This window comes from Vidua chalybeata, chromosome 16 (genome assembly GCF_026979565.1).
Source record: "Vidua chalybeata isolate OUT-0048 chromosome 16, bVidCha1 merged haplotype, whole genome shotgun sequence".
Taxonomy (NCBI): domain Eukaryota; kingdom Metazoa; phylum Chordata; class Aves; order Passeriformes; family Viduidae; genus Vidua; species Vidua chalybeata.
The window spans coordinates 138,693-155,722 of record NC_071545.1 but is presented as its reverse complement, the minus strand read 5'-3'; the positions used below and the strand labels follow the sequence as shown (position 1 = coordinate 155,722).

Here is a 17,030-nt window from a genome sequence, read left to right as displayed (position 1 = left end):
TTCTCTTCTCTTCTCTTCTCTTCTCTTCTCTTCTCTTCTCTCTCTTCTCTTCTCTTCTCTTCTCTTTCTCTTCTCTTTCTCTTCTCTTTCTCTTCTCTTTCTCTTCTCTCTCTTCTCTCTCTCTCTTTCTCTTCTCTTTCTCTTTCTCTTTCTCTTCTCTTTCTCTTCTCTTTCTCTTCTCTTTCTCTTCTCTTTCTCTTCTCTTTCTCTTCTCTTTCTCTTCTCTTTCTCTTCTCTTTCTCTTCTCTTTCTCTTCTCTTTCTCTTCTCTTTCTCTTCTCTTTCTCTTCTCTTTCTCTTCTCTTTCTCTTCTCTTTCTCTTCTCTTCTCTTTCTCTTCTCTTCTCTTTCTCTTCTCTTCTCTTCTCTTTCTCTTTCTCTTCTCTTTCTCTTCTCTTCTCTTCTCTTCTCTTCTCTCTCTTCTCTTCTCTTCTCTTCTCTTCTCTTCTCTTCTCTTCTCTTCTCTTCTCTTCTCTCTCTTCTCTCTCTTCTCTTCTCTTCTCTTCTCTTCTCTTCTCTTCTCTTCTCTTCTCTTCTCTTCTCTTCTCTTCTCTTCTCTTCTCTTCTCTTCTCTTCTCTTCTCTTCTCTTCTCTTCTCTTCCATTTTTTTCTGCTTTCCTTTTATCCACTCATCATCCATCCATATGTCTTGCATTACCTTGGTTTGGTTTTTTTGTGGTGATGGCAGCACCTCTCCAAGAAGCAGGATCCAGCTGCTCTGTAGAGGTGGTTTGGGGATTCTGGTCTGTTTCATTGTAGTTGATTATCCACTTTGATGCTTCACACTTTGCCTGGCTGTGGGAGGAATATGGTATAGGTGCTCTGCTGGACAGGGCTTTGCCCAGACCTCACCTCCCTTTGTTCCACACCCCAAAGGATTGAAAACTGAAAGTTTTCTTCCCATGAGCAGAGCTGTTCCATTACAACCTGTGCAAGATGATCTCATGGTGCCATTCCATGGCTCTGGGAGGCTTCCTCTTGTTCTTTTTTGACAGAGGAGCCTTTCTGACCTCTAGATAGCTAAGGCATTGGGCTGTCACTGCATCACACACAAGTAGAAGCTGTGGTGAAGGATACTGACGGAATGCTGTGTGGCCTTTAGTTCTGGCATGATAGCTCACCCTTTTCCCCAGAATTTTTCTCTCCCAAAAACAGCTGCAGAGAGGGATGTATGACTCAAGAATATGAAGGAAAAAGATTTAATCCAAAAAAAGACGAGGATGAGCTCGTCCCTCGATGTTCTTCAGCTCCTTTAATGTTCTTGTGCCGATGTACTGCCTTACAGGCTAAAAATTTAATTGATTATTTGTAGAATCACTAAAAATAAGTAAGAAAAAAATTCAATAAACAGAAGACTTCTGGGTCTTCTGACCAATATGCAGCATGTCACAAAAACAAAAAAGGGCTATAGATCCTCCACCTTACCAACCCAAAATACACTGTAGTTTGCACTGAAATTAGTGTTTCCCACTTTTGTGCTGTTGGAATATTCTTGGGAACACATTGGCCTGAAACATCAAAGTGATTATCTGCCACAGATTTTTTAAAAGTTCCTTGAAAATGCTGCTTCTTATTCATTCTTGCTGGGAATTTGCTTTTGTCATCATAAATTCATCCCATTTAACTGTGGGAAGAGGATCTGTGTGTCTGAGTGTTTTGCTGTGTTCTCACTTCTCATGCACTGCCACGTTCCTCTAACTTCCATTTAATTCAAGTTTGTGTTGTTTTTATTTTCTGCAAATACAAATTATTCAGCAAATGATGTATCATGAAGACTGTTGATGTCTTTGCTATGAAGGAAGAGAGAGTTCAGAGGGCAGAACAAATACTGATTGGGACCTGTGGTGAGATACAAGCTGCACCCCTCAGCACTGTCCTCCAACAGGGAGAGGCCTCTCTGCCTTCAGCTCTCAGGTGGCCTCTGTTCCTCACTATAAGACAGAGACCCTGGGATTCAGCAAGTCCCTGGCAGCGGGAAACAATCCAGATGTGCTTTTGGTCCCTAAATTTCATTGGTTTTATGAAATACTGATTTCAACCTTCACTCTTAGCCCCAGTCTGCAAACTGCAGCTGTACATGGATGCCCAAGTGCAGAGTGTCTGCTGTAATGTTGAATGTGGGTCTGAAGTGGTGGAACCGAGACTTCACATTTTAAACATCTGTGAGAAAGCTGTTAGAGCTAGATATAGCAAGGGACAATCTGCAGTCCTATTAAAATTGCTTGAGCAGAAGGTCAATAATGGGGAAGCCTTTCATCTGCATAAAACTCATCACAACCATGATCCCAAATCATGCAAACAGAAAATTTGGCTTATACTAACAAAGGAAGGAAATCACTAGTGTGCAGGACAGCAACTTGGACAGTGTTCTGCTATCCTTTGTGAAAAACCCATAAACTCTACCTTCATTCTGTATGAGGAATGATAAAAAATGTTTGTACTAGCTCATGGCTGAACCAGGAGTTATTGCCTTGACTTCCCCGACTGATATTAGTGGAGCTCTCCCCTCTGTCCCTCTCAAAGAGGTCTGTGAAGGTTGGGGTGAGAAGCTAGATCTGAGTTTGGATTCTCTACAGGAGACATGGGTGTCTTTGCTGGTGCTGTTTGGTCATTCAGGTAGAGACACTCCACTTTCCACACAGGACACAGGAATCTAGGGAAGCCTAACAAAAGTGATTTCTTTTCCTCAAGCATAAGTTAGGCAGTGCCACAAAAGCTGCATGTTTCTAGGAGAGAACGTGAAAACTGCCTGGCCTTTCTTTTCAGGAATGGGCAAAGAAGTGGGCAATCTGCTGTTGGAGAATTCTCAGCTGCTGGAGACCAAGTAAGGAACTGTTACATGCTCTGACCTACCTGCCTGGTTATAAACAAGGTGTCACATTGGAGTAGGTCTTGGCCAAAACTCCTGCCTCATTTTGTTATCTAACTGGTTGTCCTGAATACTTGTTCCTTCACTTGTAGAAGAAGAATTGCTCTCCTGAGCGGTTTCCTTTCTGCAGACACTTGGATAAAGCCTCTAGGCATATGCTGGTAGGGCCTGATGCCATCTGAGATCAGTTGCAAGCTTTAAATTAACTTCAGTGGGAATTGATGTGTTGGTCTGAGCCTCTGTGAGGATGTTGCTGATAATAAGGTTTTATTTGCAAGGTTTGTTATTAGGAAAAAAAAAATTGTCACTGTTGAGTTCTTAAATATTTCGTAGTTGATGGAGGAGAAGCAGACAATGTAATGGAGTTGATTTTTGAGAAAAGCTGGCAAACCAGCTATTAAACTTGAGGAGCTGGGAAGAGGAAGGCCAAGTACTCCCAGGGGAGAGCTGGAGAACCTACTGTGATGGGAAGCTACTGATTTTATAAATTTAAGATGTTTTGGAGCTGATCGGAAATGCATATTTCTATTGCCATCACCTGCAGTTATCCTCAATTGCAGATGACAGCAATTCTGAAAGGTGTATTTCAGACTTTCATTCTGTCAAAAATAGATAGGTTGCTCTACACATGCCTTCTTCAGTGTTCTGCCATCTTCCGAAGGAGAGGTTGGTTTGTTAGTCAGGATACATGAATGGAGAAAACCTCATCCTGAACAATTATGGTGACTTCTCTATTCTTCTGGAGCTCCATCTCCCCAAAGTTTAATTTCCCTTGAGTCATAGCTGGACTGAATTGTTAAACAGACTTGTTTCAACTCTCCCACAAGTGTCTGTGACTTTAGTTAAAGGTCTCTTTTATGGACAACTGCTAGTTCTGGGCATTTTTGTTCATTGTCCCTTTCACACCTTTAAGAAATGCTTTGAACATTGTGAAGAATGATTTGATTGCCAAGGTGGACCAGCTGTCTGGAGAGCAGGAGGTGCTGAAGGGAGAATTGGAAGCAACAAAGCAGGCCAAAGCCAAAATAGAAACCAGAGTCAAGGAGTTGGAAGAGGAGCTAAAAAGGTGAGTGATTGCCCCCCTGCCCCAAGGAACTGGGTGTGAAGAGTGGTAAACCCAGCTTTTCTGTTTTACTCTGTTTCACTTGTAGGATTAGCATTGGCATTCAAAGGTACTTTAGAGAGCACGAGAAGGCAGGATTAGGATTCTGAAGCAGCAACTCCAAACCCAGGCTCCCTGGAGTGGAGCATTAAGGGTGTAAATTTGCAATTAAGAGCCAACCGACCAACAACAACAACCAAAACCACCCAAAGAAGGGGAGTTTCAAGACCAGTAGTTTTGAAGGAAACTGCCAGGAACTTGATCCTCCTAGCAGCCAGGATAACTCTTGAGAGAAGTGAATGCCCATTCATTTACTGAAAGAGCTCATACAGAGTTGCACAAGAAATATTTAAATGCTTATATCGGTAATTGTTTCATTGCTCATGTTAAGAGTAAGAAGAGGCAGAAGAGATTCTAAAGTCTGATACAGGAACATGCCATTTTTAATCTTCCTTTCAAACTAGAGAGACTAAAGCCCAACTGCCCAGCAAAGCCTGGGATGGTTTCACATCCATACACACAAAGCTGCCTCCTGGAGCTCAGAGTAGAACCGTTCCATTGTGGCTGGCTGTGCATGACTGCAGGTGCTCAGGGCAGAGGACAGGGTTTGTTCTCCAGCTGGAATCTAGAAGGTTCTGTAGTCTGAGCTCAGAATCAGCAAGAATAACACAGACTGGTCTCTTTATTGTGAACAATGTCTGAAATGAAAGTAGTTTTGCAAGCAGGGAGATTTTTTAAAATGCCTTTTGTAATGCCTCATAAAATAGGAGTTCAAAGAAACTGAAAGCACTCAGTTAAATACTTCCAATATTTTTTATCAGGGTTTGGTGTTCTTTACCATTTTGGCAAACTGTTCTTCATGTTTGGGCCTTTTTTCACTGTATTGAATCACAAAGAATCAGAGAATCTACTGAAACCAGAAGCAGTCCAGCAGAAGCATTTAAGCCAGCATTTTCCCTTTTGAAAATGGCTCAGTTCTCATCAAATATTTGAATGCAGATGCTGGTTCAGAAACAGAAACTGGCTGGATTCTTCCAGTGGTCAGTATTTTGGTGCTCACAACAAATGTTTGAAAAAAAAGGGGTGAGGTCAGTGAAGCTGTTCAGAGTAATGTGCTGGAAGAGGGAGAGGAAAATGCCAGAGGAGCATCTCAGCATTTGTACACCTGGTACACATGGTGATGGATGCAGCCAGACTTCTCATAGCTGGTTCTCTTCCCAAAGCCAGCCATGGTGTCACTTGCTGTTTTGATCCCTTTCTTCCTGTTTCCTAGAGTGAAATCTGAAGCAATTGTTGCCCGACGAGAGCCCAAAGAGGAGGTGGAGGATGTAAGCAGCTATCTCTGTACAGAATTGGTATATGACATTACTAAAATGCCTGCGGGGAAAGGGGGTTGATTTACTTACCTGTATTGCTTCATGTATATGAGTCCTAAGATACAGATTGATGTGCCTTTGTTAGCAGTGAGGGCAAGGGTGGTGAATGGGTTGTGGCTGATGAGCATGAAATCCCTTCATACAACTTTCAAACCAGAATCTGGCACAGAGGAGCAGCTGGCCCAGTGGCAGTACCACTGTGCATGATGTAGTTTCTGTGGCTGGGTGCTAGAGCACTGCCCTGCTCAACACCATCCTAATTTAGAATTAAAATCTAGTGTGCAGTGGGGATTCTCTCAGGGTGTTATGACTGTCAGGCTTCTCCAGAAGAGCCTGTCCCCCTGTAGGCAGTGAAGATGTAGCTGTGAGGACATCATGCAGTGAAATCCAGCTTACACAGCCAGCTTTGCAACAGTGACTACCACCATGTCTTAGTGCTGCGTTTTTCTTGTTAATACTTTTCCATAAGCCAGTATTGCTTGTTACAGCATACAGGGAGAGAAGTCTCATGGGCTGTTCTTCTAGGACAGCTCTTGAAACTGTTTTGGCTGGGATAGAGGCTGTTCAACAAAGACCAACTGTAGCGGGGAAAAAAAAAGGCAAATCAAGCAGTAACAAGATTTTCTTTGTAAATGTCCCTGCTAGGACAGGGAATTCAATACATTTATTTATGTCATGTTACTCTTTTCTTTCTTACACAAGGTATCAGAGCAGGTTTGGTTTTAGTCTAAATCTCGACTTACTTGGAGTGAACTTGATCTGTTGAGAATTTAGGTAGATGGGAACATTTTCAAATTGTGCTCATGAGCTGCTGAAGAGAGTTGGATTTGTTTTCATCTGAATGGACAGAAGAGGTCTGGTTTCTTTTATAAGTTAAAAAATAAATGATAAATTCCTTTTTGTTTATACAATTCTTGTTTTGACTAGTCATACAGATTTGATTCAAAGTCCAGGGAAGCTAGAGAGGGACTTGGTTAATTTATGTTGTTCCAGCTCTCAGCAGCACTTACCAGCCAGGCTGAGCTTGGGAATTGCCACAGTCTAGCACAACCCTGTGCCACCTCCTAGTAATGAGTTCCCAAAACCCTTGCAGTCTTTATTTTGGGCAGATATTTTTTTAGTCATGTTGTTCTCATTTTCCACTCTTCAAAAGAGATGAAACAGACTTTCACTCATTTTGTTCCCAACCCAAAGCTGCCTATGCCCTCTTTGGAAGGTCAGTTTATGTCACCAAAGAGGAAAAGGCGTTTCCTCACTTTCCTGTATCCTACCTTTATCCATCTGTACTAACAGAACACCTCTTTGCAGTCCTCCTGAGGGGGCAGATGGCATTATGTGGTGCTACCTGCTGCTTGTGACTGGCTTTGCTACTGAATTAAATCTTTGGTTTCCAAATTTCTGGACCAACAGACCACTGTCAATTCTTACCATTCCTTGCAGACTATCAAAGCACCTTGCTGACAGTAGTCCCACACTGGGGTCTGTGTATGTGAGAGCTACATGTCCAAGTTTGTGGTGATTGTCATTCTTGTTTCTCTGGGTTTGCTGAACAGCCAGAGGTCCATGGCTATGGTTTGGAGCTCAGTGTCTGAATTAGCTCCTCATATGGGGAAATGGGGGTGAAATCAAACAGGGCAGGAGAAGAACTAACAAATATGTGTCTGTCCCCTGACTTGCCTGGTACTAACCTCAATCCCATTCCATCTTTTGTTGGCTGAAGCAGTGCTCCTCCCCTCTGCAGGACAACATTCCCATTGCCCAGCGCCGGCGTTTCACCCGTGTGGAGATGGCCCGGGTCCTGATGGAACGCAACCAGTACAAGGAGAGGCTGATGGAGCTCCAAGAGGCTGTCAGGTGGACAGAGATGATCAGGTGAGGCTGGGTGTTGGGTAACATTCCTGTTTAGGACCGAACCTGTTCATGTTTTACCTTGTGGTCAATGCAACCCCTACCGACACAGGGATGAGAAGTACTGGGAGTTTTCCAGACTGTAGATGCTTCTCTCCTAATACCAATTCTTCCTCTCTTGTTCCTGAACCTCCGCTGCAAATCTCATGTTGCTGCCATTAATTGGAGACACTGGACAGTTGTTTGTCTTGCTTGTTTCTTGTGTGCTTATTAATCTGGGAGAAGCTCTAGGGAGGAGTATTGCTGCTGGTTGATGAGTTCTAAAGGCTATAGCTTGAAGTGACTCTAATGCTAGATTCTGTAGTTCCCACACTGTCTGTGGCAGACAGTGTTACAGAGAGTTGATAATCACATTAAACACACTTACTTGCCTTTTACATCAGCCTTGATACTTAAAGTGGTTGGGTGTGCTTGCATTGAAGACCACGGCATGTCCCTTTCCCTGATGTCTTTTGAAATACATTAGAATGAATTCTGACTTTCAACATGGCTTCCTTGATGGAAATGACCTGATGCTTGGCAGAGATGCAGAAATTAATTTGGTTCTGCTGTGTTTGTCCATAGAGCTTCCCGTGAGCACCCATCCGTGCAGGAGAAGAAGAAATCCACCATTTGGCAGTTGTAAGTTCTTTGGTGGCTCGTGCATGATTAAGAAAATGAGGAGTGTTGCCATTTCTACTTCAGACAACAACTTAGTAGACTGACATTAATGTTATATAGAAGTGTTGTTGGCTTAACCCTTTTGCCTTCAAGGGCTTCCTTTGTCCTTAGTGAAGTTAAAATCAGATCTGACCATGCACGTTGATTTTGTTTCACAAGCTGAAAAAATTCATGAGTATCCTGGAATGGAAACTTTCATACTCTCTGTCCTGGTTTAGGAGGAGATACTCACAGTCAGTTGTAATAAAGGGCTGTTTTCAGGAGGTGCCTATTTCTGGAAGCTAAAAACATCTTATGCCAGTCAAACCAAGGATGTAGGTCTGAGTTTGAAGTAGAGCAGTTTTTGTTACAGGCTTACAGCCTTTGATCCCAACCTCTTGCTTCCCCTTTTGTGTATCTATGGGGTCTGTCTTCCCACCTTTTCTCTTACTTGTTACCTTTACTTACTTGTTACAGGCACCTTTTCTCTTACTTGTTACCCTTTTTCTGTCCCTAGCTTCAGCCGTCTGTTCAGCTCTTCCTCCAGTCCTCCCCCAGCAAAGAGGACCTACCCCTCTGTGAATATCCACTACAAGTCTCCCACCACGGCGGGGTTCAGCCAGCGGCGCAGCCACACCATGTGTCAGATCTCCTCCGGCAGCCGCACCCTCGAGTTCTTCCCTGACGAGTGAGTTGCAGGGCTGTGTGCCAAGCCAGGCTCCCCTGCAGCTCTCCCAAATACCATCAGTGTTTGAAATAAGCTGTTTTCCACTTTGGAAACAGTCTGTGTGATGTTAGTATGTCTCTGTTCTCTGTGGTTTATCTTCCTGAGCTTTCACTCATCAGTTACTCTATGGATGGGTTCAGCAAACCTTGTCCTCCCAAATATACAGTATCCATGGCTTTTCAGGTCATGATGGATCATCTCAGCAGGGACCACAGGAGCTCAAGGTGGCCTCACTCTAGTTCTGCACTTGTATTTGCAGACCGGGATGGAATGAAGGAGGGTTTTTGTGGTGGAATGTGATGGCAGCATCAGGACAAAGGGATGACATGTCTGCACAACCCTTTTGACAAGGGGTTTAAGTGAAGATAAGAGTGCTCTCCACAGCACATTAAAGTTCCAGTACTTGGTTTTAATCTTAACCATGCTAAAAATGAGCCTCTGGGTATTGCTACTACAGTCTTACCCAAATTCTTTGTGTCGCTGACATGAAGGGAGAAAACTCTTCAGTGATTTACATGACTTCACAATGTGTTCTGCCATTCCAAAGATTGTTTGGTTTCACATGGGGTATGTTTTTGTGAAAGGATTTTGGAGAATGTGGTGGTAAAGTAGAATAACTTCCACAATAAAAAGGATTTGTTGAAAAGACACTGAATCTTGTAGAAGGGTAAACTTAAACTTTTTAGATACCCACTGCCCGTATTCCATCTTTTTCTCTGATGACATCTCACAGTCATGCTGTGGTGTCTGAGTACTTCTCAGCAGTGTTTTACATAATGGGGGTGTCCACAGGATTAAATTTTTCTGCTGATGTTGCTTTTACCTCAGACTGATACCTTAAAAAACCTTTTGAGAGCTGGAGCTGACAAACAGCATTTGTTTATATTAAAACATGTCTAAAAGCTCATGCATCAATTTTTGGTTTAACCTTTGCCAGTGCAAAGCTGGAGTTTTTATGTTGGACCCAGAAGTTACTGCACATTTTCCTTGTCAGCAGACAAAGCTTAAAAATGGACAGAAAAATCCATAGTTGACTATAATGAGGAGGGAAAGAACTGAAAGTGCCTTCCTGATGGAGACATTAGATTAGTAAATTGTAACAGCTCAGCAAAAATTGGTGTAATCTCCTAGATAGGTTTTAGAGAAGGATTATTCCCTGTTTCTGAAGGGGTCTTGGAACATCATAAGAGGTGATGACAATGGCTTGGCTTGCCAAATTGCTCAGGTGACAGGTCAGAACTGCCTGTGTCTGCTTCTCAATGGAATTTTTCTGTCTGACTCCCTACATCTCTTTTCACAGCTGAATTTGGTTTGCTGTGTGTGCCCTCCCTGATACTGGCCACACTCCCTTCACCCTCAGCTCCTCTCTTTAACCATCAGCTGGGTGACACTGTGCTTCTCTCCTCAGTGACTGCACGTCCTCAGCACGCCGTGAGCAGAAGCGAGAGCAGTACCGGCAGGTCCGGGAGCACGTGCGGAATGATGATGGGCGGTTGCAGGCCTGTGGCTGGAGCCTCCCAGCCAAGTACAAGCAGGTAGGGACCGTGCTCTGGACTGGCTGAGTGGAAGGTCACTTTAGGCATTAACTGAGGACCTTAGTCATTAGCTATTTAATTTAGAGGTACCATGTGCATGTTTTGTTTGTATGATAATTGTAGGCACAGACCAAATTAATGTTCTTCATATCTCCACCAAAGTCAATGGAGGGACATTCCTCTGCATGAAAGTACTGAAATTGAAAAGTACCCTAAACCAAAAGTACCCTAAACCAGAGTCCAGTTCTTTTTAAAAACATTTCCTTTGTTATAATTGGGCTGGAACATTAGTTATTTCATTTATACTCTGAGAACTTTAACAGTCATTTAGTATGAAAAACAAATGCGGTTTATGCCCACTTCTTCCCATCAGTAACACAAAATCAAACAACATCAGCCTCATTTATTGGCTTGTGACACATTTAACTGGTCAGAGATCCTGAAAGGGAGGAGCCTGGCAGCATGGCTTGGAGGTTTCAGGCCACAGAGTCATTAAGTTTGGAAGAGACTTTTAAGATCAGCAAGTCCAACTGTCATGATGGAAGGGAATGCTAGTGTCCTGACTCTTTGAAGGAGCATCCTTTCTCTATCGGCAGGGCAATGTGTAGCCTTTGTTTGCCATCACTGGGGCACTGATGATTGTGAGACGGTCTGTTGGGTGTGCTGCTCCTCTCCCCTTAAGGACACTGTTTCACACAAGATGTGATAGGAAGCTTCGGCAGCAACCACCTCTGGTTGGTTCTGTCACACTGATTCCATCTCTCTTGCCATATCCCTGTGTTTGCAGCTTTGTACTGTCTTTTTTGTCTTCTCTCCCCCTAGCTGAGTCCCAATGGTGGTCAGGAAGACACTCGCATGAAAAATGTCCCTGTGCCTGTATATTGTCGCCCGCTAGTAGAGAAGGACCCAACTATGAAGGTACGTTGTTTCTGCTTACCATGCAGTCCCGAAAGGGGACATGAAATAAGCAAAGGATTTGGGTCACTAAACCTGCCGTTTTTACAACAATCTCTATTCTTTTGACATTATATATTCCAAATTCTATCTTCCACTTCCTTTTTTTGAATGGTGGTTTGTAGTGAATGTAGGAAAAAGTATTTTAGGACAAAATTCTCAGCTGGTTCTGGTTGCTAGGTCCCCTGCTGCTCCCTAACATCTTTTGCTTTTTTGAGACAATTGATCAACAAGAGCAACATTTTATGCTTCTAATGCTTTTCCTAAGACTCCTTAGGGTGTAATGAAAACTGATATAAAAATTCATGAAAATGACCAAGTGAAAGTAAAAACGCATTTCATCACTCCTTAGATTCTACTGTTGACCAGAGTTCAATGGTAACAGGCCAGTATTATCTGGAGTAGCTTTTATGAAGCCATGTTTATTAATACTAGAATGTTTTGAGTAGAACTGCAGTTGGGCATAAGTGGTCATCTGTGTAGGTGGCAGACTTACCTGCTGGAACTGGTTGTTTTGAAGTAGCCAGCGTGTCATTGCTTCATTCAGAGATGATTTTTAGAAGTCATCCCGACGGTTAAATTGTAAGAAAATTTTATGCTGTTGTTTCTAGAAGGTTCTCGGTGTGATCTTTAGATAATGTTCTGTGCAGCATCCTTCATTTAAGGTTTTGGATAAATCTAGTATTTCTGTAGTCCTCTTCCAGGCATTCTCTTAAAAAGCGCCCTGGAAATAATTCATAGGAGGTTAGCTGGATTTGATTTCAGAAAACTACTTATTTGGGAGCTAAACCAGCAGACTGTTCTTCCACACTTCCAGAGATGGGGCAGCCACAGGCTTCTCTGGGCAACCTCACCAGCCTCACACTCTCACAGGGAAGAATCTCCTTCTAATATCTCATTTAAACTGTCTTCTGTCAGTTTGAACACATTAAACATCTGCCAAAACACTGCTTGCTTTGCTTGCAGTGATTAAAAAGCAGTGATGTTGCTGTGTAGAGATCCTCTGCCTTACCTCCATCAATCCAGATATCTTCTAGTAGAAATCATCAAGATCTGGTGTTTCCAGCTAAATGTTTTAGATGTTTGACATTTGACAGTTCTCCACAAAGGTGCCTAAATTCAAAGTGACCATAGAGCCTGCAGAATTCTTAGTTCAGATTCCTGCTTCTGTTTCTTAGCTGTGGTGTGCAGCTGGAGTAAATCTCTCAGGATGGAGACCTTTGGAACAGGAGCCTGGGAATGGGCAGAAACTAGATCCTGGGCATGATCCCCTCACCTGTGACAGGGAAGTGGAAGGCGAGAGCAACAAAAGTAACCATACGTCTCCTGAGAAAAAAAAGGTCAGAAAATAAAGTGGATTTTTTTCCCTCCAATGTTTTTTCTCATTTCATCCCTACCACACCCCCTCTTTCAGTATCTTAGTACTATGCCATAAAATGCTCTTGTACCTGTGGGACAGTGCTATGGTGTGCTGGCTCTTCTGTAACTTTTGGTGTGATTTGGGACAAATCATCCAGTATAAAGTTTTCCAGATTTTGCTTTTGAAATGTTTGGAATTTTGAATAAAATCCTAATAATAAGGGCAATTAAATGCCTGATTGAGGTTGCTAGGAAGATTATATAGCCCTCATAATTGTAAATTAATAAATACATTCAGGCAAAGCTTTGTTAAAAGAACACAGTCTTTGAGTCCATTTGGGCCTCTTGAGATTTAATCCATTTCTGGGTTTTGGTAGTCTTAAGTGATTTTTTGTTTTTTTCCTGTTTAAAGAACCAAGCTGTAATTTGCAGATAATCATACAATATTTTATGCTGTCTGGTTTGTAGGGTTTTTCTCCACACCTTATACTGCTGCCTTAAACTCTCCCGAGACCAACTTGCTTAGGCTGATCAGTTGGGTACATCCCAGACTCACGGCATTCTGGATAACTGAATATTCAGTGACACATTTGTCAGACATCTCAACAGAAAAATTAGTGGCCAAATTTCTCTTGCCCTAAGGAGTCAGTCAGGCTCTTTGGCCAATGCTCTGGATACTAGTGCAGCAACATGAATGGAATCAAATTAATAAAAATAAAAATATAACTGGTTAGACAACAACATAAAAAAGAAAAATTTCTTCTATAGTTCTACTGTAGAATAGAATATATAATTTAAAATAAATCACACCATGTGTAAATCTTGCCAAGCACTGTTAAGCTCAGGTTGATCCAAGAAAAGTGCTGATCATGCCCATGTGTATCTGCTGTCCCGAAGGCAAAGGAGCTCCATGAGATGGATGCCACATCCAGCCGTGTCTGGATCCTCACTAGCACGCTGTCAACCAGTAAAGTCGTGATAATTGATGCCAACCAGCCTGGCACAGTGGTGGACCAATTCACTGTCTGCAACGCTCACGTGCTCTGCATCTCCAGCATCCCTGGTGAGTGCAGCCCAGGCTGGGGTCTGCACAGGGTCACCTGCCCCGCTGAGGAGTAATAGACATCCTCACTTGGGAGCTAACCCCTGGGCTTTTTTGTGTTCTGTACTTGTTCCCCAAAATCATAACCCAGATCTTGCCTTTCTGTGGAGATCCCTCCCTGTTCAGTGTTCAGTAAGTCATTCCTTTGGTACACAAAGGGTGTTTTTTGGAAGCAGGAGTGAGCCCTGTTGGGCATGGAAGGGCTCTGTACCTGCCTTGGATACTGATGCTAGGGATGAGAGGATCTGCTGTGGATCAGGCTGCTGATGGATGGTGTGGTGCTTCCCCAGGGTGGTGAGCTCTGAAGGATCAGAATCTCCCATCATTAGGGTGACTTCAGGAGCACATTAAATTAGCAGCGATTGCTTGATTTACATGAGAACCTGTTCTTTGTCTTCAGCGGCCAGTGAGAGTGACTATCCCCCAGGAGAGATCTTCCTGGAGGGGGATGTGAATCCTGAAGAGTCAGCCGGAGCAGATGGTGTCTTGGCAGGGATCACGCTGGTGGGCTGTGCAACCCGCTGCAATGTGCCACGAAGCAACTGTTCCTCACGTGGGGACACACCTGTTCTGGACAAGGGACAGAGTAAGTTTTGGGATGTAAAACGTAGTGACATATCAATTACAGCTAATCCTGTACAAGCTCATGGTGTTACATACAGCCACATCCTCTTGTCCCCAAGTTAAGCACTTCAGAGGCCTCCAGAATTTTGTTACTACGATACAAGAGTACCAAAGGCCTTTTGGTACATTTCTTCTTAGAGCTCTCCTTTCTTCTCTGATTCACATGCTGCAGCCTGGTTGCAGGAGTCATACAGCCGAGTATTTGGGCATGTGAGATGTTTGCCCTGCTACACGTGCTGCTTTTCTGATTGTTTTGTTCCCTGAGTGTTGGGAAGCCAGTTAAGCTCACATGCAAATCATAGTGCTGCCCTTGCTGACTCCATACTGTAGTGACAGCCTTGAAGCCCTTCCAATGCTGTGCTGTGCTAGTCACAGATTATGCTTCACTTTAAAATAGTGTCTGTTTCCCTTCCAGGCAGAAGATACCTGATGAGCTGCTGTGTCTGTGGCACAGGCTCAGGGCTTGATTGAATTTGGCAAGGAAAGATAAATTAAAGAATTTACAGCCTCATATCTATATAGTTAACTCACCAGCTGATTCTTCAGCATGTCTCACATTGTTCATTGTCCTCCAGGTGAGGTGGCTCCTGTCTGCAATGGGAAGATCAACCAGTCTCAGTCTACTGAGGAGGCAACAGAGGCTACAGAGGTACCAGAAAGCAGTGTCAGCGAGGCAGAGCTGACACAGGCCCGGCCCAGGCCCCTCACCGAGCACGTGTTCACAGACCCTGTCCCAGCCCAGGCACCCAGGCAGAATGGGTAGGTGAGCTGGGGTCAGAGTAATGGTTCTGTTCTATTACTGATCAGTTCTGTTTTCATAAGCTTTGTGATAAGAGAAGCAGTGTGATCTTCTGTTAAAGTGTCAGACTTCTATCAGTTTTGTGCCCAAGCAATTTTACAGATGGGATAGCAGGGAAGGAAAAAAATGTAATGAAAACAGACGTGGCTCAGCCTGCAACTGACTGGATCAGCTGTTAAAATGCAAATATTTGACCTCTCACTATGAACTTAGACCTGTGGTTAAGGCAGATCTCCCAAAGTATATGTACACTTCATGTTCTTACTGAAGGAGCTTACCGATATGTGTGTAGAAATTATGATTGATTTATTCTAGTAGTACCTCTGATGTGTTGTAAAAGTAACCAAGAAAGCATATTCACCACTCAAAAAGTTCTTAAGACAAACAAAGCTGATGAGATGGCCTGAAGAATAGGGTGGAAGTCTTGGATACAGATTGTTCCTGAATGCCGATGATGTTCTAAGTTGTTTCTGTTGAAGCTGGAAATGAACAGAGAAAATACTGTTTGTGTAACAGTCTTGCTAAACTCAGGCTCTGTAGATTTGAAATACTTGTTGGTAAGGGGAGGAGAAAGGAAATACTGTAAATTGCAGATTTGCAGGTGAAAACTACCAAAGAGAAGGAAGCGATTGGTGTCTTCAAGGGCCCATACCTGTCTGTGAATGCCAGGCTGTGGGCCTAGGTGGGCATTCTGTGCACTGCTGCTGCTAAATCTCTAACACAGTTCTTTTGCCTCTTCAGGGAGAATGGGCAGCTGAAGATGGAGCCCAGCACAACACTGCCAGATCAGGAGTCAACCAGGGATGCTGGAAACTGCACCAGTGCCGCCCCCACCATGTGGCTGGGAGCTCAGAATGGCTGGTGTGTTCCCCTTGGGCTGGCAGATCTCTGTGTCACCTCCCTGCTCTGGGCTCTATTTTTCAAATCCACACACCTTTTGTTCACTGCTTGTTTCTGGAGAAGGTTCCCATTCCTCATTTCATTGCTCAGCTCACCATAGTCTCAGGGATTTAGCATCACTTTCTTACCTCACCTCCACCTTTCCTACCAGAAGGGAAGACTCAAACCTGGGCAGGCTGAAAGTGTGGGGCCCTGCTGCTAACCCTCCCCAATTTGTCCTTTCTCACAGGCTTTATGTGCACTCGGCTGTGTCCAGCTGGAAGAAGTGTCTGCACTCAATAAAGCTGAAGGACTCTGTGCTGAGCCTGGTGTAAGTGTGTGTTCCAAGGGACCTGAAGGAGAAGGTTCAGGGCCTGAGTGATGCTTTAGAGGGGGCTAGCAGCTCTTGGTCATAGACTTACAGAATCACAGAATGGTTTGGGTTGGAACAGGCCTTAAAGATCCTCTTGTTTCAACTCCCTGCCATGAGTAAGGATACCTACCACTAGACCAGGTTGCTCATCCAAATTCCCAGCCTTGATCAGTTCCAAGGATGTGGCAGCCACAACTTTTTCTTTGCTTTCCTAAGTGCATTGTTTTGTGAGAGAAGTTTCCCAAGGTTTTTGTAATGGGAAAGCCTCATACCAACCCATTTTCCTGCTCAGTTGCGGTCTTGACCTGATTCAGTGAATACATGTCTAGCAATATCAGGAGGAAGTAAATGGGGAGGAGAAAGGCAAACTTTCACTGAGGGGTAAATTAGGGGGAATTTGTTGAAATTGATGGTGTTTGTATTGTGAAGGAGAAGAATTCCCTCAACAGAAAACTTACAGATGTGATCTTACTGCAGTGAAGGTAAGAGGTGTGACCTCTTGCTGGATGTTCCTGCAATCCTAAACTGACTGGGAATTTTGGAGACTATGTAAAGATGGTGTGTATGGATGGCAGGAAGAGTTTTTGAGTCCCCAATTTCTACTGCATTTTTTATGTATTTACTATCCTATTATTTCAGGCATGTGAAAGGGAGGGTCCTGGTTGCTCTGGCAGATGGAACACTAGCCATATTCCATCGGGGAGAAGGTAAGAATCAATGTAATAGCGAAAACAAAATTTGGCTGAAAGTGTAGCAGTGGATTAAATGCTCTTCCAGAGGTGAGGA

The 17,030-nt window shown here is 43.5% G+C and overlaps 1 protein-coding gene across 30 annotated transcripts in view; it reads left to right on the top strand.

Annotated features, from left to right (window-relative positions):
- Positions 1–17,030, top strand: part of MAPK8IP3 (mitogen-activated protein kinase 8 interacting protein 3) — a 73,647-nt gene that overhangs the window by 47,004 nt on the left and 9,613 nt on the right. For 13 of the 30 annotated variants that reach the window (XM_053958091.1, XM_053958085.1, XM_053958069.1 and 10 more), the window contains 15 exons: positions 2,765–2,822; positions 3,781–3,933; positions 5,243–5,324; positions 7,066–7,217; positions 7,818–7,874; positions 8,410–8,580; positions 10,028–10,154; positions 10,977–11,072; positions 12,287–12,448; positions 13,365–13,530; positions 13,970–14,155; positions 14,769–14,952; positions 15,734–15,853; positions 16,122–16,202; positions 16,884–16,951. In XM_053958091.1, coding sequence (XP_053814066.1) covers positions 2,765–2,822; positions 3,781–3,933; positions 5,243–5,324; positions 7,066–7,217; positions 7,818–7,874; positions 8,410–8,580; positions 10,028–10,154; positions 10,977–11,072; positions 12,287–12,448; positions 13,365–13,530; positions 13,970–14,155; positions 14,769–14,952; positions 15,734–15,853; positions 16,122–16,202; positions 16,884–16,951 — 1,863 coding nt within the window. The remainder of the gene's footprint in view (positions 1–2,764; positions 2,823–3,780; positions 3,934–5,242; positions 5,325–7,065; positions 7,218–7,817; positions 7,875–8,409; positions 8,581–10,027; positions 10,155–10,976; positions 11,073–12,286; positions 12,449–13,364; positions 13,531–13,969; positions 14,156–14,768; positions 14,953–15,733; positions 15,854–16,121; positions 16,203–16,883; positions 16,952–17,030) is intronic. The other 17 variants (XM_053958087.1, XM_053958076.1, XM_053958074.1 and 14 more) reach the window with 5 other exon arrangements.